Genomic DNA, 24,365 nt, shown 5'->3' with positions numbered 1-24,365 from the left:
CAGTACATTTCGGGAATGGTGATCAATATCGAGTCGGAAACTCCAGGATTCTAGACAACCCCTTGATTTCACAGCGGACACCGATATGCGGGTGGATATGCTTCTATGAGCAACCACACAATAGTACAAACAAGTATAGTACCCGACTATTCCCCGTTTGTATTTTGGGATATCTAGCTAGGGATTCGACGAGGCTAGCAAATTCGATCAAAACATCGCCCCACCCCTGCATTATTTTTGGTTTCTCCCACGACAATGAATGGCAAACAGACCAGGGAGGTCTGCAATATCTCACTCAGCCAGGGAACATCAGCATGCCTACCAATAACCGTTTGGTCGAGTCGCAGAAGTTTTCCTGCAACTTCGCAAGCTCCCCGATGCAATTGTCATTCGCGCAGCCTTGGCGAAGAATATGATCGGGCCCGCAGGCCACTAGCACTGCTACTCAGCAACGACTTGTATGCTGCCGTCGCATGGTAATGCCTGGGGAAAAATTTGTGGAGGAGGGTAGAGTAAGTTTTGGTTTTTTTTTTTTTTTTTTTTTTTTTTTTTTTTTTTTTTTGCTTCCCCAGCTTCATAGAATGTCCCACGATAGATAGGGCATCATATCTTGATATATTTGACTTCTTTTCACTTTTTTCTCTGGTTTTTTTTCTCTGGTTTTTTTTTCTCCCTTGGCCTCTTATTTTAGGTAGGACAATGACGAACTCTTGGAACTGGATGTGGCCCCTCGGCTAAAAACCAAAAACCAGGGGCGGCGCAGAACACAAAGCCCAATCGCATCATCCCGCCTAGTGCATCTGCATGTACTCCGTACATGTACAAATGCTGCCCTGTCGCTAGCCCGTACCCCGCCAAGGTCATCGTGCCATGGGCCATGAGCCACGGCTGATTCTTATCGGGCGAAATGCTTGATATGCGTTGCGTTTGTGAAATACACGGTACGATGATATCCCCCAAAATCACCGATACCGGGCAAGAATGCCAAGCGGTTATCACAACCACCAAACGTTTTTGATGGTGGGGCATAGAGGCTAGTTAACCTCTTTTTTTTTTCCCTTTTTTCCCTTTTTTTTTTTTTTTTTTCTCTTTTTAATTTTTTGGTATCTATCGACGTTGCTGAGCTTGCTGCTGCCGTCCGTCCAACATATGCACTGGGAAGGCCAAGCTGTAGATTGCTTGCATTGAAAATTTTCAATTCCATTTTCCCGCTGCTGTGTATGTACTCCGTACTCCATACAAAGTAACCATCGATTGTACCCGACGGCCCGTCCCCCCCCCCCTAATAAGCTTCCTCGTCAGGGGTTCACCATGAACAAATTTACATGCCTGGGGAGCCCGGAAATAACTCGGAGAACGGGCGAACAGCAGGGATTGGACTCCGTACTAGGTGCTACAGTGCTTCACAGTAACTCTGTACACCCGCCTGTGCTGTGTGCCAACTGAAAGTATAGTATATGGCTACAAAAGATCACTCTGGGATATGTGGATATGTGGAGGATCGTCGCCATTGGAGATGGTCTTCGGGTGTTTCTGCTCCATAGGATTCTCATCTTTTCAACCATCACTCGCTGATGGGGACAGCACAGCAACCTGGCCGGCGGTGTCTCGCTGTTTGATGGGAGGGAGCACGACAGGCAGCATAGCATGGTGGGACAGGGACACGGTATCGGGTGTATTGTAAATTACCTGACCAACGTAACTTATAATTTCTTTTTTTTTTTTTTCAATTTTCTCCCTCCAAGAATAAGTTACAAGCAACCCTGTCACGTAATGTTCGGTACGTACAGTCCAAGCTTCCCTCCGCCTACTACCCCCCGGGCAAAGTTACAATAATACATGTCGCCAGTTTCCTCCTTTTATACCACCGCTGGTCCTCCCTCTCGATTCGAGCGCCGGCTTCTTCTTCTCCCCTTTCTACGACTCGACCTCTGTCTCTTCTGTCTCACCCTTCAATCTTCGACTTACAATCTCCCCTCTCCCCTCTCCCCTCTTCCCTCTTCCCTCTCTCCTCCTCTCCTCCTCTCCTCTCTCCTCCTCTCCTTTTTCCCCTTCTCCTCTCTCTCCTCTCTTGCGACCGATCCTGTGTTTACACTTTTGCGCATTTCGTACCCCGCATTCCCGGTCAACCGGAAATCATTAGTATATCTACCCTCCAAGCCCACGGCATACTTTATACAGTCGATTCGGGAATTTCTAATAACATTTGGCCGCAATGTCTGATGGTCCCATTACGCCGCCTAAGGCGCCAGTAGTAAGTGATTGCCCCTTTACTCAATGGACCGGCAAACTGCAGTTTTCGACCTGGGGGATAGATCAGAAAATAATACTAATTGCCTGTTCCCCGACGCAGGTTGTTGAAGCCCACGAGGTTGACACTTTCCATGTCCCCCAAGCTTTTGTCGAGAACCATCCTACGAGAACCCATCTAAAGGACCTGGACGAGTATAAGAAGCTCTATGAAGAATCGATCCGTGACCCGCATACTTTTTGGGCACGGCTGGCCCGTGAGCTCATTACATTCGAAAAGGATTTCGACACCACCCGCAACGGCTCCTTTGAAGGCGGAGACGTTGCGTGGTTCCTTGGTGGGCGTTTGAACGCGTCGTACAATTGCGTCGACCGCCATGCTATCAAGGATCCCAACAAGGTGGCTATCGTTTACGAGGCGGATGAACCCAATGAAGGTCGCACTATTACATATGGCGAGCTCCTGAAGGAAGTTTCCCGGATGGCCTGGGTGCTGAAGCAGGCTGGTGTTAGAAAGGGGGATACCGTGGCCATTTACTTGCCTATGATTCCCGAGGCCGTGATTGCGTTCATGGCGTGTATTCGTATTGGTGCGGTTCACTCCGTCGTTTTTGCTGGGTTCTCCTCGGATTCTCTCCGCGACCGCGTCTTGGATGCCAAGTCGAAAGTTGTCATTACCACAGACGAGGGGAAGCGTGGTGGGAAGCTGATTGGGACCAAGAAGATTGTTGACGAGGCCCTCAGTCAATGCCCGGATGTCACAAACTGCATTGTGTACAAGAGGACGGGCGCTGATGTGCCGTGGACGAAGGGCCGAGATTTGTGGTGGCATGAGGAGGTCGAGAAGTATCCCAACTACATTCCCCCTGAGTCAATGAACTCGGAGGATCCTCTCTTCCTCCTGTACACATCCGGTTCGACTGGGAAGCCCAAGGGTCTGATGCACACGACAGCTGGTTATTTGGTTGGCGCGGCCGCAACTGGCAAATATGTGTTTGATATTCATGACTCAGACCGCTTCTTCTGCGGTGGTGATGTTGGTTGGATTACGGGGCACACCTATGTCGTATATGCTCCTCTGCTTCTTGGATGTGCAACTCTGGTGTTTGAGAGCACGCCGGCATATCCTAACTTCTCCCGTTATTGGGATGTTATTGAGAAGCACAAGGTGACCCAGTTCTATGTTGCCCCAACTGCTCTGAGACTTCTGAAGCGTGCTGGAAATGACTACATCCACCACAAACTCAAGAGTCTCCGTATTTTGGGTTCTGTTGGCGAACCAATTGCGGCCGAGGTGTGGAAATGGTATTTCGAGGTCGTTGGAAGGGAAGAGTGTCATCTTATTGACGTATGTTTTGGCAAAAATCCAGTGTTGATGAAAAGTATTCCTAGCCTTGATTTAAGCATTCAATTCTAACATTGAAGAAAATAGACATACTGGCAAACTGAGACCGGCTCCCACGTTATTACCCCCCTGGGTGGCATCACGCCAACGAAACCTGGCAGTGCTTCGCTCCCCTTCTTCGGCATTGAACCTGCCATCATTGACCCGGTATCGGGAGAGGAAATCAAAGGTAACGACGTTGAAGGTGTCCTAGCCATTAAACAGCCATGGCCCAGTATGGCCCGCACAGTCTGGGGTGGCCACAAGAGATATATGGACACATATTTCAATGTCTACAAGGGCTTTTACGTAAGTCATATATAAGGAGATCTTCCACGGTAACAACCCTTGCTGACGATTCATTTTAGTTCACTGGCGATGGTGCTGGACGTGATCTTGACGGATACTACTGGATCCGAGGCCGTGTTGACGACGTTGTCAATGTTTCTGGCCACCGTCTGTCAACTGCAGAGATTGAAGCTGCTCTTATTGAACACTGTGAGTCGGATTGGAACCAAAGATCGCAACAATGGCATTTTAAGCTAGAACAAACATGCTGATAAATAATTCCTTCCAAAATAGCTGCTGTGGCTGAAGCGGCTGTCGTCGGTATTGCGGATGAACTCACCGGACAAGCCGTCAACGCCTTTGTCGCCCTGAAGGCCAGCAGCGACAATGTCGAACAACTCCACAAGGATCTTATCATGCAAGTTCGCAAATCGATTGGGCCATTTGCTGCTCCCAAGGCTGTATTCATCGTTGATGACCTGCCGAAGACTCGAAGTGGTAAGATCATGCGACGAATCTTGAGAAAGATTCTTAGCGGTGAGGAGGATAGCTTGGGTGATATCTCGACTGTAAGTCCCTCTATCTTTCCTTCTTTTTTTTTTTTTTTTTTTTTTTTTTTTTTTTTTTTTTGGGGGCTTGTGAAGGGAATACTAATCGGAGTTACTTTAGCTATCCGACCCAAGTGTTGTTGCGAAAATCATCGATACTTACCATGCTTCAAAGAAGAAGAAGGGTATTTCTTTTGTTTTCCAAAATAATGAAAATAAAAATAAAATGAATGAATAAAGCGAAAGATATATACCCGCGGACACGCCGTAAAACGAATAAATGATGGGGAGTATGGAGTGCCACAGAAGGGAACTAAAAGGGGCCCCAAACCAACACAAAACACCAACGGAGATAGATGGCAGTTTTTTAGTATTATACACCTCCCTGTCCTTGGTTGTATTGAAGCCACCTGCTATTATTGCTTTTGTGCTATTTTTTTTATTTTTTTTTTATCGCGAAAAGCCTGAATTGCGTGCCCCACCGATTTTATCTTTCCCTGTTACGATTCTTATTAGATATGTATGGTTAGGCATGTGGTTAGAAGTTGACCTTGTTAGTTGGTCATGGTTTTTAGGCATTCCCTAGCCCATTGCTGCGTGGACTGAGCGTGAAGAGTCGCCTTGTCCTGTCCGTAGGTGGTCATGATCTTCTGAGTCTTATGTTCACGTGTGTATTATGATTCATCGATAGATTACAATGGAGACCTGGTCCAGTATATTTATTTATTTACAGCGAACTATGATTATTATATTTGATATCGGACATGCATCTGCCAAGGAAGATACATGGCTGAATGCTGCCTAGCGCCGACACGCTGTCGATTTTAGGCATAGCCGCGTCACCTGACCCGAGCCTCCTTACCTCAAACAGCCAGCTAAGCGATGCCCCCGCTGTTGCCGCAAACTCGCGTGTTTGCCTTCTTCACCCGAACAACGTCTATCCTCAACCTCAGCTTCACCCACCAGCTTCACCCTTCACCACCTCCCCCGCCTTCGTCTTTTTTTTCCTTCTCCACAGCTGTGGCAAAGTCACAAATCCCCTCGACTCCTCTTTATTTAATCTTGCTAAATCGCATTTTCTTTCTACTCTCTTCTATGATCTTCGTTGCTCTCCATCAAAACACAGAGTTTTCGCCCCTTCTCCGCGTTTCAGCATCATCGCATCTGCTTTGCTTCGAGTCGTGAACTATATTTCGCCTCCAAGCCCATCCCTCCCAGGCTAAAACCTAACGACTCTTTAATATATCTACCTTCGATAACCAGCTTCGACCCGTTTTAATCGTTTATGGATCGGCCCTGTTGACGTGGCGGAGAACTGATATTGTTCTTCCTGTAAAAGCGAAATTGCGCAGTTAAGTTATAGAGAGAGAGAGACACCTAAAGCCAGTCAGTGTTTCGTCATGGCTTTCAACACAGGCTCCTCCTTCGGAGGGTTTGGGACGGGAAATCAGCAGCAGGGAACTGGATTTGGATCCGGAACAGGATTCGGTGGCTCTTCGACTGGAACTGGTAGGTTATATGCCTCTTCCTCCACTCCCTTTGTTTGCCATTTTGCTTTACCCTCGACTTCTTCTCACCTTCCCTTCCCTTACTTTCCCTTTTCAATGCCCTTTTTCTTTTCTTTGGTGGATACGGAATCTCTACTTCGGCGAAACTTTGGCGGCAACTTCCCCGGATCTTGGTTCTTCCCCTCTCGTCGTTCGACTTATGTCGACAAGGATGAACCCCCGGACGCCGCTGGAACGCCATGGAAAGGAAGAGGGGAAAAAAAAACCAAGAAAGCAAGAAACAGAAATTAAGCAACCAGATGTCCGTCTGACGCGATTTTACCAATCGTCTAGGCTTCGGAACAACATCGTCCCCCTTCGGCGGCACAGGAAATACAGGCAGTGCGTTTGGAAGCACTTCTGGCGGCTTCGGCTCAGGAGGAGGTACGTCGTTACCAGTCTACCCGATACTCGACGTAGATTTTTTATGTTTCTTGAGCTCTGTCTTTGGCAAACCAAATCAGCCTTCTTTGACTTTCTCCGGTCCATGCCAAAAATGGCCGCGCAAAACCCAAAAGTGTGATTTTGCATATTGTTGCTTGTTTCGAACGCTATCCTTCTGGGCGAACCATCCAGGATTGGTCAAAGTACATTCCTTGAAATATCTGGCACAATCTCGGCGTGGACTCACTTATCTTGTCGAGGATGATGCCGCTTTGATCTTGGTGTTTCCGAAGGATAGCCTTTTCCCTACATTTTACCGCTTGTCCACCAATATATATATTACGAATATGTGTTTGCTGGCCTTGCGATCTTCCTCTGCTTCATATTTTATTCAAATGGACACTGTGAACTGACCCCGTCTTCTTTTTCCTCTTCTCCAGGATTCGGCATGAACACTGCACAATCAAATCCTATGTTCGGATCGCAAAATAAAGGATTTGGAGCTGGAACTACAACCACCGGTGGCAATCTTTTCGGAGCGTCCAGCACACCTAGTACGACGTTTGGCGGTTCAGGCTTTGGAAGTGGAGGAACGGGATTTGGAGGCACTGCTACTGGGACCACTGGCACCGGCGTTTTTGGGAGTACCCAGCAACAGCCACAGCAAACCGGATTTGGGAGCGCTGGCCAGGGAAGTTCTATGTTTGGTGGAACTGCAACCGGAGGAACTGCTTTTGGGCAAGCTGGTTCTGCATTTGGCGCGAGTGGTACTGCTTTGAGTGGTGCTGTTCCACCTGCCGAGGGCACAGCAAATCCTCCATTCAGCGCATACACGGAAAAGGATCAGGGTTCCAGCATTACCAGTCATTACCAAACCATAAGCGCGATGGCGCCATATTCCAAGTATTCCTTTGAGGTATGCTTTTTTTGGGCGATTTTTCCGCTTTTCCTACTTGCTGCTTCCAGTTACTAACTAGGAAATAGGAACTTCGAGTTGCTGATTACCAACACGGGCGGAGATATGGCACCACCACTGGACAGACGGGATTTGGATCCTCTGCTTTTGGGGGGTTCGGGCAACAACAACAACAACCACCAACTACCGGAGCATTTGGCGCCTCGACAACAACCACCCCTTTTGGAGCTTCTGCTACGACTGCTCCAACCGGATTCGGGCAAACTCAGACAACTGGCTTCGGCACCGGTACATCCAACCCACTATTCGGTGCATCGAAACCAGCCACTTCATTATTCGGCGCAGCCACCACATCGCAACCTAGCGGATTTGGTACCACAGCAACAACCGGAGGCTTCGGCTCAACGAGTAACCTGAGCGGTGCAACGCTTTTCGGAAGCGGCACCCAACAAAATAGACCCGCTTTCGGTGGCACAGGAAGCGCGTTTGGCGGATTTGGGCAACAGGGTACAACTACAACTAGCGCTTCGCCATTTGGCGGTACAACGGCCACGGCCCCCGCTTTTGGGCAGCAGCAAGGCCAACAGCAGACGACCGGTACCGGCTTCGGATTCGGACAAACTCAAGCCCAAACCCCAAGTAAACCCTTATTCGGAGGATTTGGAGGCACAACCACCCAGCAACAGCAACCAAGCACGAACCCATTTGGTGGCGCAACTACCGGCACCTCTGGGTTATTCGGTCAGACTGCCCAACAACAGCCTCAACAAGGTACATCCCTTTTCGGAAATACCGCCAATCAACAAACTGGCACCACCAGTCTCTTTGGAGGTGGTAATCAGCAGCAGCAACAGCAGGAACAGAAACCAAGCCTATTTGGTAATTTAAACGCTGGGCAGACCACCACGGGAACTACCCCCTTTTCAGGCTTCGGGGCCCAAAATACACAACAAGCTGGCACAAGCCTCTTTGGAAGCCAAGCTCAACAACAGCAGAAGCCAAGCCTCTTCGGAGGTTCCACTACGCAGCCTGCTTTTGGACAAACCGCCAATGCTACAGGTGGTGGCACCAGTTTGTTTAACTTGGGAGGAGCGGGCCAGCCTCAGCAGCAGCAACAACAACAGCCTGTTGGAGGCTTCGGAAGCAGCTTGCTAAACCAGTCGCAGCAACCTCAACAACAGCAGGCTACTGGTTTGCAGGCTTCTCTTCTTGACGGAAATCCGTACGGTAGTCAGTCGATATTTTCCGGTCTGCCACCTCCAAATGCCCCATCGCCAGGCCCATTGGCTACTCCGTTGTCTGCTACCATCCGCCAAAAACAGCGAACACCCTTGCCAGTTTACAAAATTTCACCTAGTGCTGCCAATCGTCTCATCACACCGCCAACTCGTCAAGGTTATGGGTTTTCTTACTCCACTTATGGCACACCATCCAGCAGCTATAGTACTCCGAGTGCTTTGAGCAGTAGCCTCCTTGGTGGAAGTTTACGTGGCGGCAGTCTTGGACGTAGCTTCAACAAAAGCATGTCCACTAGTAATCTCCGGAAAACCTTCGATGGCAGTACGGATAGCATCTTGTCCCCTGGCGCATTCTCAGCTGGAACCTCACGATACTCGAATGCAAATCTCAAACGGCTTACCATTGATCGTAGCCTTCGAACTGACTTGTTCTCGCGTTCCACCCAGTCGCCTTCTCTTACCAACGGCGAGGATCAAGGATCAAGCAAGCTCAAGAAGAAAGTTAGCTTTGATTCTCAAACTACTGGCGGAGATTCTGGAGCTGAGGCCGATGGTTCTGTTGTTCGTGTTGAGACTGAGAGCCCTGAACCGACTGCAGAGGAGCTGGGCTTCTTGCGCTCATCTCGAAAGCAACCCGCTGGAGTAAATGGAACAAATGGCACGGTCAAGGATGTGAATGGCGTCAACGGAGCTGCCAGCAATGTACCTGAAATGGAACAGGTTCGAGGCAATGAGCTTTCTATTGTTCCCGAGGGGCGTGAGCAAGATGGCGCAGCTGTTTCGCCCCCTGGTGAAGTTCCTGCCAAGGCTCCCGGTGGTGATCCCAAACCTGGGGAATATTGGATGAAGCCTACTCGATCTGAACTTAGCAAGTTACCCCGAGAACAGCAGAAATGCTTTGTTGGCTTTACTGTCGGGCGTGCGGGCTGTGGTTCTGTCACTTTCGATGAGCCTGTGGATCTTACTACTGTTGATCTCGACTCACTGTTCGATAAGTTTATTAAAATTGGCACCCGGTCAATTACAGTTTACCCCGATGATGTGACTAAACCACCTCGAGGCAAAGGCCTAAATGTCCCTTCCACCCTACGAATTGAAAACTCCTGGCCTAGAGGTAGGGATAAGAAAGCCCCGTCGCACATGACGAGCGGCCCAACCTTCGATAGACATGTCGAACGATTAAAGAGAGTTACGAATACCGAGTTTATCGCCTATGAGAAGCTTACTGGAACCTGGGTGTTTAAAGTGCCTCATTTCACGACTTATGGCCTAGATTATGATGACGATGATGATGAAGGTGAGAACTTTGATCAAAGCACTTTGAGTGCGCCTCCTCCTGACACTCCTACTCCAAAGGCTCAAACCCAAACTCCCACACAGTCGTCCTTCGCAAACTCTGAGTTCGATTCCACCATCTCTCTCAACGAGTCGTACATGGATGATTCCACAACCGGAATGGAGGACGATACGTTTGAGTTCAAGAAACGGAAGCTTGTTCCTGGGGCGTTTCTTGGCCAGGGCGGGAATGATGGGGGAATGGAGGATCAAGCGATGGATACCGATGAGGAGGAACTAGACCAGGACTCTTTTTTAGATGACGACCGTTCCAGCGCATCCCGTTCTGAAACCGGCAGTCTCGAGCAAACCAATAGTCAAGATGGTACGGAATTAGAAGGCCTATCCGAAGACGACAATGAACTGGATGTGACAATGGTCGGTGCCTTTCCTGCACCTGATCATTCCATGGAGCAGATGATGCACAGCAGTCCCTTGAAGCCCACTACTACTTTTCAGCGACCAGATCAGCAACATGGAACTCCGTCTCAGGCGCACCTTGACTTAGGCGGAAACTGGGCCGAGCAGTTGCAACGAACCATTAGCCCCCGAAAGCAAAATCGACAGGCACTTCGTGAAATTCAAGGAAATGTGTTCACAGACCTAAATAATGAAGACGGTGGTAGTACCCCAACGAAATCTACCAGACCCGCTCGGGAAACTGCAGGCTTCGCGACAAGCATAGATCTTATGAATTCGCTATTTCCACAGGCAAAAAGTAGTGGTGGACAGGGGAGACCGCATAAGGATGCGAAGGCTAAGGGTTTCCAGGTTTGAACTCCCTTCTTTACTGATGTTTGTTAATTTGAAATTTTTTTCTCTTTCTTCGTTTGTTGTGTTTTTTCACCCTTCCTCTCGACTTGGCGACAAAATTGTATTTATGTATCCTTCCCCTTTGTTTTTTGGATATTATTTTGCGTTCTGCTTCTTCGTACCTAGGTAGTAAATCGAATTGAAGAAATCGATATGCTGAATCCTCTCTCTTTTTTACTTTCTAGTGGCCTTATCCGAAACAATCCAAAACAGTTGGCGGTAATGTCAAGGACATGTCTGAGAACGATATTATGTTCCATAACTCCTTTAAGCCCAAGTTTGGTTGTATGGATAACCTTATTTGCCCGAGAATTCCTGGCTCCATTGGTCGATCCGAGGCGCCGTGGAACCAAGCAGGCGCTCTTTCTTCTGATGGGAGAACCATTGTGCTCCATAAATATGACCAACCAACTTCAGTATGTGATAGATAGCCTATGATATCCAATTTGGTGATGTACCCCTGCTGATTTATAATGCGTTTAGCCCCCAAGTACCTTAGATGAACAAAAATCCAGAACCAACATCCTCGTTATTGATAACGTACCTTTTGCCCGATTGTCCAAGGTAGATTTTTCCGCTTTGGCGGACACTGTCAGAGATAATTCCCCAGCGGGCGATTTAGAGAGACAAGTTTGGCAACTTGCCAATGTTCTCTTCAACGACGACATTCACGATGATATATCGGCTGGGGTTCCCAAAAATTTGCGCCATCAATATCTCCATCGTATCAAGAAAGACAGACTTAGTCGGCTCTGGCAATCTATCATACGTGACCGACATTCCAACGAAATTGCCAATATCGAGTCTCCTGAAGAGCGTGCAATTGCTTACCTTTGCTCCAATCGCATTGATGAAGCTTGCAAAACTCTTGTGGAAAGTAGAAACCTTCATCTAGCGACCCTCATCCCGCAAATTGGCCGCAATAGCACAGTGCGCCGTGATATGCAAGAGCAGATCGAATCATGGCGTAAACATAATGTTTATTCTGAAATGACCGAGCCCATTCGAGCCCTTTATGAGTTGCTTGCTGGAAATTGCTTGCGGAGTGATGGAAAACCTGGTGGCGCCCTTGAGGATAGAGCGTCAACTTTTTACCTGTCTGAGCGCTTCGAGCTTGACTGGATCCAGGCGTTCGGGCTTCGGCTCTGGTACGGTATTGACGAAGGGGCTTCTATCGAGGCTGCCGTAGAGCTATTTCACCACGATATTACCCATGGAAATGAGCCAGCATACCCCTTTTCAGCTGTATCTGGAGATTCTAGTCGTGATGACCCTCTCGAGTCTCCTCTATGGGTTATGCTGAAATCATTCACGGCGGTCGTGGGCCGGCAGGAAAATCGCAAAATTCCGCCAATCCATCTGCCTGAAGCAATTTTGCCAGACGCGCTTTCCGGCACCCCCCTGCGTAATCGGTTTTCGTTCCAGCTATTCCATCACTTACAGGCGTTGATGGGACATCTTGATGCAGCGGTCATCAACGAAGCTCGAGGGGATCAGTTAACATGGGATTATGCCTGGGAGCTCGCAGCGCTCGAACAATTCCCTTCAAGCATCTTCGTCCTAGAACATCTCCTAAACTCCTCCCAGCGAGAACGTAGCATTAAAGAGCTCCTCTCTCGCTTTGCCGCATGGCTTCCTGTCCGCACTTTCGACGATGGAACCCCAAACCCCTTGTGGAATTATATCGTAGGCGACCTCCAAGTCCCCACCAGCTGGATCTGGGTAGCCAAGGCACTATATGCCCGAGCCCAGTGCGATCCGTCGAGCGAAGTGCAGTACCTCATTAACGCGAAACACTGGAACGAAGCACATGAGACATTCCGCCGGCTCGTCGGGCCCAGGACGGTCATTGAGCGTGACTATGCGACGCTTGGAACATTGCTTTCTGGATTTGGCGAGTCTCCTGAGCGCAAGGTGCGGGGTTGGGTTACTGGTGGAGCCATCTATGATGACTTCTTGCATCTGATCACGGCCAAGGGTGCACGACGTGAGCCGTCGCGGTTGAAGAGGTTGGTTTCTGCTCTGGCGGCTTTGGGGCTCAAGATGGAGAGTGAGAAGGGTAGGGATATGGATAAGGATGAGAATAGGGATTCACCATCGTCCGCCTCTGTTAGTTTGGAGGAGACGGTGGCATTTAGGGAGATTAGCCATGTTGTGGCTGGGTGGTGTGCAAGGGACACTAGAAGTGTGAGTTTTCTCTCTCCGCGCTCCTTTTTTTTTCGTTTCGTGTTTTTTGTTTTGCACAAGTGGGAAAATAACGGCGAACTAACCTTATATATTCAGACTATCGAGCCCTCAGCTATTCTCAATTTGCTGCTGACACAGGATACTCGACTCTTGCACACAGCGGAGATGAGCAGGCGGTATTACAATATAATCATGGCCACTGCCCACTGAGCGGTTTCTGTTCGACTTATGGAACAGCAGGAATTAATGTGAAATGGGTACATGCCATAAAGGTTTTTTTTCTTTTTTTGCTTCTTATTGGCAAGCGGGATGTTTTGATAGATTGGTTGTTTTCACAGATGGATTGATGGATATTTTACTTCCTTGTGATTCTATGAAAGTCTGTACGCTTGGTTGGCAAATGCATTATTGCCTTCGGCTTGTTCTATTATTTATAAAATCTGTAGTTATTTTTAATATTTTTCTCTCAAGCATGTGCTTTTTGAATTAGATAGTTCTATAATCATAAGTTGGTTTCTGTTCACTGCTCTAGAACGTGGTTAGAAATGAGAGAGAGTAATCGGTATCGGGAGAGGTTACACCTTAACTGACCATTCTGGGACCAAGTAGATCTATCTATATATTTATTTCACTAACTCCCCTGTCATAGGGCGCTTCACCACAATGTTATTTCACACAATGGGTTTCTCAAGTTCAATGTGCAAGTGAATTTATTGTGGAGCGCCGCATAGGCACCGCTGGTATTGCTGGCACACAGGCACGATTAGCCAACTCTCTCCTCCTATCTTGAAATTTGTCCTGCACGCTGCGCTCCACCCCAAGTTCTGAGTGAGCCTGGGCTGAAAAAGAAAGGTGGTGATATCTACAAGAAATGAAGAGTGAAACCATCTGAGAATATGAGTATCTTTTGTACTTCTTTTAGCCTTCGGTATCAAAAAAAGGCAGGAACTTGTTAGGGTAAATGAGAAAGGGAAACTGAAATGCGCAGATAAGCAAGCAGAATAAAAAATGAGAAAAAAATGAAAAATGAAGAAGAAAAATGAAGAAGAAATGTATAGCACAAGCACAAATAAAGGAAAATATCTAGTCAAAAGTGGGAGGTGCATCTCCTTCCAGTGAAGTAGTGAACGGGACATTCATCTCCTAGTCGAGTAGTGAAGAGGTGGTGATAATGTTTATCCATAGCAAAAAGCGCTCTCCCATTACCACTGCTCTCGTTCACGGAGATGCTTCAAGCTAAACCTAACCCTCGTTCCCCCTCCAGGAACCCAAGCCACTATAAGTATATATTACATTTACATACGTCCTTTATTTTTATTGACCAGGAGAAATGAGCTTCCCCTCCACACGCGCCTGTGGGTCCCAGCCGCCAGCAAATGCCTGCTTGCCACCATGTTCCTGCTCATACTTGCGTATTCTAGCCTCGAGCTCTGGTCTGAAATGACGAATCAGGCCTTGGATGGGCCACGCGAAAGCCTCGCCGAGAGCGCAGATGGTATGGCCTTCAACCTGCTTCGTGAGCTCCTGAAGCATGTCGATTTCCCGTTCGCGAGCCTGGCCGCTCTCGAAACGCTTCATCATCTGGTAGGTCCACTTGCTTCCCTCGCGGCAGGGTGTGCATTGGCCGCAGCTCTCGTGCTTGTAGAATGCGGACAGGCGCGAGATGGCGGCCACAACGTCGGTGGATTTATCCATGACGATCACGGCTGCGGTCCCAAGGCCGGATTGCGCGTCCTTGAGAGCGTCGAAGTCCATCAGTTGGTCATCACAAACGTGCTTCGGAAGGATTGGAGTCGATGACCCGCCTGGAATAACGGCGAGGAGGTTATCCCATCCCCCTCGCACACCACCGCAGTGGCGTTCAATAAGCTCGCGGAGTGGGATGGACATTTCCTCTTCAACGGTGCATGGGTTGTTGACGTGCCCGGAGATACAGAATAGTTTGGTTCCCTGATTTCGCTCACGCCCGAACGAGGCGAACCATTTACCTCCACGACGGCAGATGGTTGGCGCCACAGCAACCGTTTCAACGTTGGCGACTGTGCTGGGGCAACCGAAGAGACCGACGGCAGCCGGGAAAGGGGGCTTCAGGCGGGGTTTTCCGGCCTTTCCTTCAAGGGACTCGATCAAGGAAGTTTCCTCGCCGCAGATATAAGCGCCCATTCCCCGGTGAAGATAGACGTCGAAATCATAACCGGACCCGCAGGCGTTCTTGCCGATCAAACCAGCCTGGTAAGCTTCCTGGATGGCGCGCTGTACAGAGGTAGCCTCGTTGTAGAATTCGCCACGGATATAGATGTAGGCGGCGGTAGCATTCATCGCACGTCCAGCCACGAGACAGCCCTCGATAAGCTTATGAGGATCCTTTCGCATAATTTCTCGGTCTTTGCAAGTCCCCGGTTCGCCCTCGTCAGCATTCACAACAAGGTATCTAGGCTTATTATCTTTATCCCAGTCCTTGAAGTTCATAAAAGACTACAAATATCACCGATTGAAACGTGCGATTGGGTCAGCATAACGCACCACCGGTATACAGCACTATGCACCGCAAAGTTCGGCGATTCAAAGTCCACGTACCCATTTCAAACCAGAAGGGAAACCAGCACCACCTCTACCTCTTAGCCCGGATGCCTTAATCTCCGAAATAATCTGAAAAGCCATCAGTTCGCAAGTCCTTGAAAACGCCTAAAGCACTCCAGTTCTACAACCCCGGAAAACGCATACCCAGTCATGTCCCTTCAACATAATTTCCTTCGTTTTATACCAATCGCCGAACTTCATCGCCGTTTTCAAGTCCGCGCCATGATTGCCATACAGGTTTTGGAATATCCGGTCCTGGTCTTTCAGGCCACCGTATGCCCGGGGAGGCGGTGTTGCAGTTGCATCTTGGACAGTAGCAAGGCCTCGGTGTTGCTGCTGGTTTCGTCGAGGTTGTCGGGCGGCCTGGGATGAAGCGAGGTAGGAGGATGAGGTTGCTGCCGTGTGAAGTGTGCGAGGAGTAAGGTGGGAGAAGGAGTGTGTAGAGGGAGCCGCCGCCCGAGAGATCATGATGCCTCCTTGTGCTCTCCAATTGAGCCGATAACAATGCGGGGGAAATTGGAGGGAGAAGGAATTGACGGGAGGGAGAAGAGATGGCGGTTGGACGTTGTTTTGCCGTTTCGTTCTGGGTGAATTTGGCTGATGGAAACTCGGGATGGGGTTACTTTTGCGGCGGATGTGATTGGTGCAGTCGAGTCACGTGGGTGCAGCTTAGTCACCGCTACTTCGGCTGCGGCAATTTTGGGAAGCGGGTAGCAACCTTAAATTGGGGAGGATTGATGTCTGAAAACATGGTGGGCGTTATTGTCATTGATATAAATTTGAATTGAAGGTTCAATGGGAATTGGCTAAGGGGAAATCAAATCCAGAAGCTCAAGATGACGTCATGGAATTTAAAAAAGAAAAATAGATCAAAATCCAGTAAGAAATAACTCTGTAAACAACAAAACAGCGACACAGCTAAAATCCAACACCGGGGAAGCAAAATATGCACAAGAGGAAATAATGAGGAAGGTATATACAATATATGTTGTACAGAGTCAAACCACTTGTCTCAACCAATGGAATGGAGGAGAAATATAATCGGCTTTCTTTTTGGGTTTATAATGAGTAACGGGTAACAGGGAAGGGGGATAGCAGGGAAGTACATGATGGAAAAGCCAGCATCTTGGGGATGGGGACAAAACGCCTCTTAAAACAACACCCATAAGCAAAAGATTAAGAAAAAAAGAGAAACGAAACGAAACGGAAAAAAAAGAAAAAGAAAAAGAAAAAAAAGAAAAAGAAAAAGAAAGAAAGAAAGAAAGAAAGAAAGAAAGAAAGAAAGAAAGAAAGAAAGAAAGAAAGAAAGAAAGAAAGAAAGAAAGAAAGAAAGAAAGAAAGAAAAAACAGGGGCGGAATGCATCAAACGCGTAAGACAGTCATATATGCCAAAAGGAAATGGATCATTATTTCCTTCCCGGTACCAAAATCTCTACAAGGCCATCATCCTCCTCGCCATCGCTGCTGTCATGTCGATCTTCTGAGCCATGCAGAATATCAACACCGGCACCCCGGAACCTAGACCCCGATGCACTACTACCAAAGGGTACGCTTCCGAAGAAGTTGGAATAAGCCAACGGCTCTCCAACCAGCGTCTCGTCCTCCTCGTCGGAGTAAGCTGAGACAAGCTCCGCATTAGGCCCGATTATATCACCCATCTCATCCGCGTCTTCATCATCTACCTCTAATGGAAGTCGAACTTTCCGTTGTACCGCTTCTTCGGTCGACGGGTCGTCGCCGTCGTCGGACGAGTTGGACGAATACGAGTGAACTTGGGGAAAGTTAGACAGGGAAGATGGAGGGGATGACGGCCCTCCGTATGTCGCAAAGGGGGAAGTAAATGGGTCGTAAGGCGACGTATTTCCCACTGCTGACGAGTCAAATCCCTCATTCCTCTGCGCGTGCGATCCGAAGCTATCTAGGATAGATTGAAGGCCAAAACCGTAGTTCACTGATTGGCCACTGTTGCTTGAAGAGGGAGCTTCAGTCTGCTTAGAAATGTCGCCCGAGGAAGGCGATAAAATGGCGGCTTCAGCCCGTTCCTTTTGAGCTGCTAAGCGTGCGGCTAGTTGAAGTCGAGCTCGGGATGGTGGAATGTTCAAAGGCGCAGGCGGTGATAGCATGGGGATCGGTTGGCTTGTCGCATGGGAGCTTTCCTGTAAGGTTAAATAGAATTGGTTAGCGATAATGCACAACGGAAGTTAGGTGTTGCTTAATGCTCCTGTTCCTTCAGAAATACAACCCGGGCGCTAAAAATAAAAGTAGAGAAGCGAAGTTAGGGTAACCATCAGTATACTATCCTTAATCAAATCCTCAAGACTTGAGTACCAACAATTAGAGAATTTTTGTTGTAAGGATTTGGGAAATAGGATGAGAAAAGATCAGAGTAATCAACAACCACCTAATGTAGCCAGAAGAAGTATCTGATCCAATGGGAACAAAGATAATTGTGGTATGAAGGTCTAGGAATGGCGAGCAAGCAGCCTTGGTGTCTATACATATTTGAGATAGCGCCTTGTGCAAAAATATGGAGCCTTAAGAATGAAAATAAAATCGCTCGATATAAACGACCGTGAACGACCTCATGCCAAGGTGCCATACAATGTGCCATGGAGGCTACAAAAGTACAGTAGTAGCCCATATGTCACCAACACACCGCTCCAAAACATCGAGTTCGGCAGCATGAAACGAGGTTTGTTGGTAAAAGGTTGCCATCATCGGTCGGTCATATCAATGTCCTGAAAGAAAGATTTACCCACATTATCAGAGCCGCTCTCTGCGCTAGTTGAGGGGCCTTTTCTCGCACCATCTTCATATTCTGGGTCCTCCATTTCTTCATCCTCGTCATCGCTCGAGCTTCCAAATCCACTGAGCAAGGAGGGGCCGCCAATTCCGCCGAAAAACGCACCACCCGAGGCACTACCTTGATTAACAATGTCCAACCCTTCGAATGTTGCACCGGGGGCCCCTCCGTTCAAACCGGCGTTGGCTAAGGCCGTTGAGGCCGTGAATCCCTGTGAGGCGTTGACTGCATTAAGGACCGCCTGTCGATGGCCAATGGACATATCGGGCCTAACACCCCCCAAAATTGCGTTATCCCGTTCTCTGGTTTCAGACAGAGTTCGTTCCACATAATCAATCCAATCAGGGTGGAGGACATTCTCCATTACCGTCGCAGACAACAATTCAGGAGGATGGCGTTCGCTGAACTTTACGACTTCCTCTGCGATGAGAGTTAGATGGCCCATGTATCCTAATCTCATGTTTTTCGTCCGTTGTGCTTCGTCACTTCGACGTTGGCCCTGAACAATCTGTTCCGTGATATGGCCCGATTCGAATAGGTCAATGGCTAAGGACCGGTTGAAGCCACGATCCATCGGGCCGTTGAATACTTGTTGAACAACATCATATACCACGTTATGGAGGAAGTTGTTCCATGCAAATCGGAAAAAGAATGACTGTTGCAGTAAGTTAGCTACTATACTGTCATGTATCAAATCCGAATTAGACTGTACATGTACCTACCAGTATCGTGGGTATGACTTTATGTTCTACAAACATTATCTTCAGATAATCCCCTACCACTGGCTGACCGTCGGTATCTATTTGGATATGTGGGTGTGCAACGTTCTCTCCAGCATCGCCCATTGTTATCGACGGGGTTAGAGAACTAGTTACGCCACTATTATCGAAGGTAGTTGAAGTTTCCACCTTCCCGTCAGTCCCTTCCTGGCCAGGTGGTTGTGTTTCCCCTTTTGGCGGAGAGTCTTTTGCGGCGAATAGCGGTGCAGGTGTATCCTCTAGGTGCGGAGATAGCAATGAATCCAGTTCATGATCTCCTTGACTACCACCTTGTTTTTCCGAAAGTTGACCTTCGGGCAGGCCAAGAGTGGGAACTTCAGTCCGAGGGGAGGAGGCATGCTTCTCATTAGGGCTATGCTGTTGTTCGGCGTCAATCTTGAAGCTTTCAACTTTTTGGGTGAGGATGGATGCGGTAGGTGATAAAGGGTCGTTAGCTTGAGATGGAGAAAGAGGCTGAATAACCTTTGCATCCAGGGAGGTCCCTTGTTCCGGTGGGGTTAGCGGTTCATCTACAAAGTCATCGCTAATGCCTAATTTAGGTGCATGTGGTGGGATACTTGTAAACGGTTCAGGCCCAGCTTTCGCGTTGTTTTCCCCTTCAGCCTTCTCGTCGAAATCATCCTTGACATCGTCTATCAATACTCCGGATGAAGCAACATCTTCGAAACCATCCTCTTCACCAGCCTGAGACGCGTCAAGCCGTTTGATATCCTCAGGCGAGCCGGAACCAAGTGCAGATGGGGAGATACCATTTGCGAACTCATTCGTGTTGTCAGCATATTCAAAACCCGAGTCATCCTCACCGTGGGTGAAGACACCTTGTGCTCGTAGACGTTCACGCTCTGCATCACGTTTCCTGATATATTCATCGCTTCCAATTTCATTCAATAAACCCATATTACTACAATGGAGAAGTTCAGCCATTAGTTCGCACGTCTTGAATCTGTCAAACCCCAAGGGTTCAATACTAGTTCCCCAGGCGCTGTCGAGACGGGGTCTTTCAACAACTTTGTGCTGACCACCTTCGTTCACTGTGTGTTGTGAACTGAGTATCAGGTTCATAAAACCAGGCACATTCTTCGCAAACATGCGCAAGAGAGTCCCAAGGTATATAGGATCATGAATCGTTGGGGGTGAGTCCGGGCCACCAGCATTTTCCGGGTCGTAATCAGAGTTGTTCTTGCGGATCACTTCAATAACAATCCCAACTCCGACAGTAAGCGGGTTTCCACCCTTTAACATTGAAGATATTAGAACTTCCACGCAGGGCTGGGAAACTAGTTGGCGCGTCAAGCTGTTGGGTCCGATACAAGACTGGTCATTTTGCGCCGCGTTGGCAGAAATTGTGATGATTGCTTTCAAAAAATCACCGGCGGATGTCTGAGTCGAAGAGGTATGCTCCGTTGAGAGGCAAGACAACAGGGATGGTATCAGGTCCTGTGATTGCAGCCACTAAATTTGAAACGGTTAGTTAGGTTAGTTCTATTCTGGGCGGGTGTGCAATGGAACAATGCTGCTCACCTCAACAACGCCCTGGCCACCCTCCATCCTTTCAAGGCTTATAATCTTCAGAAGCAAATCCATAATCATTGGGTTATCCACATGTCGAAGGAGCGTGGGCACTACACCATCTAAAGACTTGATGAAAGCGAGCATTTCTTCTGTCTTTTTTTCAAGAAGAACTTCATTCACCTTGGTAAAGTACCCGGATTGGAGTGGATCAAGCGGCGCTTCCCTCCACAAGAAGCGCCAGAAGTCCCGCAGATATCCTTCATTGAGCATCATCGATTCTATGATCGACCAGGAGTTGGACGACAAGATTTCGCAAGCAATGTAGCAATATTTCAAACGTGACTTCTCCGCATTTTCTAGCTCTTCGATGTCGAGACCGGAACTTAAACGAGTGGGATTATCGTCGGCGTGCTCTTGTCCCTCTTCCTTGGCTTTCTCCGATGAATCCGCAGTCACTGCCGCCTCTTGACCTTCCGCTGATTCTCCCTCCCTATCCCTCTCCTTTTCTTCTTGCGCACCGTCATCGTGGTCATCTTCGTCATCTATCAGACTGGGCGAAATTACGTAGTCGAGCAATCGTTTCAAGACATTATCGTCACGTAGATATTCTATGAGTTTTGTATTATGCTGTTTGAGCTCTTGCATAAGCTCCGACTCATCGAGAACTTCCTCGAGGGAGACATCTGGCTTCTCAAGGAGGGTATCGATGGCGGAGATATTTGCATATCCGCCAAAACGCCAGAACATGATGAGTTATAATTATACCAGAGACAAAAACGGGAACGATACTTCATTGACGTCAGGGAAAATGCGAGGTGATGTGTCGGCGACTTCTCTATTTTTTGAAACTTTTTCTTTTTCTTTTGATCCCCAAGTATGCTTCTGAATCCGAGAATCTATGCGCAAATGTTGCTATCCGCAAAATAACGATAATTTTGCAAAGTATCAAGCACGGGATGCGAGGTGTACAGAGGGAGATATGGGTATTATGGTGGCACTAAGATCGTGGGGAATTTCGAGGATATCGTAAACGTGTTGGATAGGAATAGAGCATAGAAATATGGACGAGGCGGCCATGCGCTATGCAAAAATGGTATATCGGTATACGAACAGGGCGCATGGGAAAGAGGTGTGGTTGAAGATGCAAGGGGGGCGGGCTATTTAGGATGCTGACGTGAATGGGGGGAAATGGGGGGGGGTTGTTGAAGAAATGGCTGCATGCATGTGCCGGAAGAAGGGTAGCAACGTACCTTCGAATAAGAGAATGACGATGAAGATGAACAAGAATAAATAATTAAAAGTAGCCTTGCCTATAGAGCTAAGGCCAGCAAGAGTCAAGAACGGGAGGTTGGTATCGTGTGAGCGGATGGTGAGGTGAGGTCGGCAAGTGGCAGTTGTGAGATGTGCTGGCGTTGGCGTGGGTGAGGCTCAGTCCAAATTTTCTGCTAAATATTGAGATGACCGACCACACCGCCGCGCAAAGCAAATATTTTAACTCCTACTGCAACGACAACAACAACCACAAGAGTGAATACAATTCTGTCACTGGGCACAGCGGAGAAGGATAGGTGCGAAATTAAACAGATATCGTATTCTGTATACATTGCTACTAAGGCCTGGTTGATATTCGGCTACATCATGTCTGTCTGTCATGTAACCACCAACCGCTGTCTAGACCAAACTTCCACAGCGCAAACCGCTTCGGAACAGGGTCCTACAAAATCCCTTTCTTCCGCATGAACCAAATGATCCCTTGAAAAAACAAACTTTTGTTGCGGCTCCCAGCGGATTGGCTTTTGAAGCCAACTTAATGTGATACTAGTTGTCATCTTGATCGAAATCAAGGACCAAGTGGGATTTTTTTAAGATTTGTATTCATAAAGCTAGTTGCAAACCCAATGTTGAACTCTTCTTTAATGAGAAACAACAAATGAAAAACATATAAATTCCTGCTTTCTCTTGCGATTTCTTCCACGTTGAGACGGATCCGTTTGGCGTTTGATCCATGGCTTGGCAGGAGTCATGTGATCCGGCCCTGACATCAGTTGATCGCCAGGCATCATCGGTTCAGATGAAGGATAATAGGTAATGATATCTTCTTCCGATGCAGTAACAGGTTGGACAGGACAGCATGTGCCAAATCCAAATTTTTTGCAATATATCCATCCATCCAAAGCTATAACCTACGTTAGTAGATTCCTTCAGCCATCCCTACCTACCTTTCCCCTTTCCATCCCTCAATACCCCACCACCTCTCCAAACACCAATAGCAGCGGCCACATAAACACCAAACAACCAGCCATGAACCGGCTATTTGGTACCAAGACCTCTGCTCCGAGACCGACACTCGATTCCGCAATCTCAAATGTGCGTTTCTTCCTTTCCCGCCACCCAACCCTACCACCCTTTTCGGAAGTGCCACCGAATTGTAAACACTTATTAAAACCAACTAACAGGTCGACAACCGCGTCGCAAGCATAGACGTCAAACTCGCCGCCCTAAATGCAGAATTATCCTCCTACCAATCGCGAATGGCCAAAATGCGTGACGGGCCTGGGAAGAATGCTATGCGTCAAAAAGCGCTGAAGGTCCTACAACGGCGCAAGCAATACGAAGCCCAGCGCGACCAACTCTCTCAACAGTCATGGAATATGGAACAAGCAGGTATGATGCAGGATAATCTGAAAAACGTTATGACGACTGTGGACGCGATGAAGACCACGACCAAGACACTCAAGCAGCAATATGGCAAGGTGGACATCGACCAGATCGAGCGGATGCAGGATGAGATGCAGGATTTGATGGAGATTGGGAATGAGATTCAGGAGAGCATCAGCCGCGCATATGACGTGCCGGAGGACGTGGATGAGGCTGAGCTTGATGCGGAGTTGGAGGCGCTTGGGGAGGAGTCGATGTTTGAAAATGTCCTGGGTGAGGATGCGATGCCGGCGTTTCTGCAGGATGAGGTTGGGCCGCCACAGTTTGTGGATGAACCGCCTGAGGAAGGGAAGGTTAAAGAGGCTGCTGGATGAGATGGCTATGTCTGGTCTGTTTCACCTTTCTGGAAAGAGACTTCAGTACCCTCTTCCCCGTCCATGACCTGGATTTAAATTGTGCTTTGTGTTATTCCGAGCCTTGCTTCAACGGTTTTTTTTTTTTTTTATTTTCCTTTTTTTGATAGCATTATGCTTCTTTGGCGTTCAGATTACTTACCTCTCTTTTGACGCGTTTCAAAATTATGCGGGATGTGGTTTAAGTGGGAAACCATCTTTAAGTCAGGAACTCACACATACCTTCATACCACTATTGTAGTGGAATTCAGTGGAATACCTGGTTCTCATTTCGTTAAGTGGCACCCCTAGATATAAATAATACGTATCCAACCTTGTTCCAGCTATATGAGGGTTTTATTAATGCAATAGACATGGCTCATTTCACTCCCGCTCCCTAGAGCCCACGCTGGGTACCTAGGTAGTTCAATTGTCAATCTTCAAGCTTCTACGCCGCCATCTAGAGACATCTGGATGATCTGTAAGTTCTGGTATTCCAAGGCACTCTCTTTCATAAGATTAGGAGGACCAGTTTAAGACACATATTCGATATATAAAAGCGTTCTGACACATGAGCAACAAGTCCAATTAACCACCACCCCATTACTTGGGCAACTCAAGTCAATAGAAATACGGTTTGGATTTTGACTGTTACTGGACTAAATGAGCCGTTAGAGATGGAGCATGTTTATTGGAAAGGGGACGCACGAAAAAGGCCGGTCTATCTCGTCCCACTTAAAAAAGATATTCA

General features: G+C 48.0%; 5 protein-coding genes across 8 annotated transcripts; 3 read left to right on the top strand and 2 right to left on the bottom strand.

The window, feature by feature from the left end:
• The first annotated feature begins 1,095 nt into the window (after positions 1–1,095).
• BDBG_03483 (acetate--CoA ligase) lies at positions 1,096–5,346 on the top strand. The gene is made up of 6 exons (XM_002626273.2): positions 1,096–2,254; positions 2,354–3,598; positions 3,683–3,943; positions 4,003–4,132; positions 4,217–4,491; positions 4,592–5,346. The coding sequence occupies exons 1-6, from the start codon at positions 2,216–2,218 to the stop codon at positions 4,706–4,708; spliced, it is 2,067 nt and encodes a 688-aa protein (XP_002626319.1). The 5' UTR covers positions 1,096–2,215; the 3' UTR covers positions 4,709–5,346.
• Positions 5,347–5,359: 13 nt separating this feature from the next.
• BDBG_03482 lies at positions 5,360–13,571 on the top strand. 2 transcript variants are annotated; one of them, XM_002626272.2, is made up of 7 exons: positions 5,360–5,979; positions 6,312–6,401; positions 6,842–7,317; positions 7,386–10,661; positions 10,889–11,119; positions 11,187–12,890; positions 12,987–13,571. In XM_002626272.2, the coding sequence occupies exons 1-7, from the start codon at positions 5,871–5,873 to the stop codon at positions 13,098–13,100; spliced, it is 6,000 nt and encodes a 1,999-aa protein (XP_002626318.1). In that variant the 5' UTR covers positions 5,360–5,870; the 3' UTR covers positions 13,101–13,571. The 2 variants fall into 2 exon arrangements, with proteins under 2 accessions (XP_002626318.1, XP_031577768.1); XM_031721268.1 differs by lacking the exon at positions 6,312–6,401 and having other exon boundaries at positions 5,377–5,979; positions 12,987–13,549.
• BDBG_03481 (NADH-ubiquinone oxidoreductase 51 kDa subunit, mitochondrial) lies at positions 13,345–16,738 on the bottom strand. The gene is made up of 3 exons (XM_002626271.2): positions 15,615–16,738; positions 15,468–15,539; positions 13,345–15,365 (listed from the first exon to the last, which is right to left on the bottom strand). Exons 1-3 carry the CDS (start codon positions 15,936–15,938, stop codon positions 14,205–14,207), a joined length of 1,557 nt encoding a protein of 518 aa, XP_002626317.1. The 5' UTR covers positions 15,939–16,738; the 3' UTR covers positions 13,345–14,204.
• Positions 16,739–16,786: 48 nt separating this feature from the next.
• Positions 16,787–22,943, bottom strand: BDBG_16837. 3 transcript variants are annotated; one of them, XM_031724707.1, is made up of 4 exons: positions 20,574–22,943; positions 18,996–20,504; positions 18,230–18,928; positions 16,787–17,626 (listed from the first exon to the last, which is right to left on the bottom strand). In XM_031724707.1, the coding sequence occupies exons 1-4, from the start codon at positions 21,309–21,311 to the stop codon at positions 16,877–16,879; spliced, it is 3,696 nt and encodes a 1,231-aa protein (XP_031577766.1). In that variant the 5' UTR covers positions 21,312–22,943; the 3' UTR covers positions 16,787–16,876. The 3 variants fall into 3 exon arrangements, with proteins under 3 accessions (XP_031577766.1, XP_031577767.1, XP_002626315.1); XM_031724708.1 differs by having other exon boundaries at positions 16,787–18,208; positions 18,277–18,928; positions 20,574–22,386; XM_002626269.2 differs by having other exon boundaries at positions 16,787–18,928; positions 20,574–22,458.
• Positions 22,091–24,216, top strand: BDBG_03478 (SNF7 family protein). The gene is made up of 2 exons (XM_002626268.2): positions 22,091–22,931; positions 23,021–24,216. The coding sequence occupies exons 1-2, from the start codon at positions 22,653–22,655 to the stop codon at positions 23,594–23,596; spliced, it is 855 nt and encodes a 284-aa protein (XP_002626314.2). The 5' UTR covers positions 22,091–22,652; the 3' UTR covers positions 23,597–24,216.
• Positions 24,217–24,365: the final 149 nt, after the last annotated feature.

This window comes from Blastomyces gilchristii (genome assembly GCF_000003855.2).
Source record: "Blastomyces gilchristii SLH14081 genomic scaffold supercont1.5, whole genome shotgun sequence".
Classification (NCBI taxonomy): Eukaryota; Fungi; Ascomycota; class Eurotiomycetes; order Onygenales; family Ajellomycetaceae; genus Blastomyces; species Blastomyces gilchristii.
The sequence above is the reverse complement of the archived record's forward strand: the minus strand, read 5'-3'. Positions and strand labels throughout refer to the sequence as shown.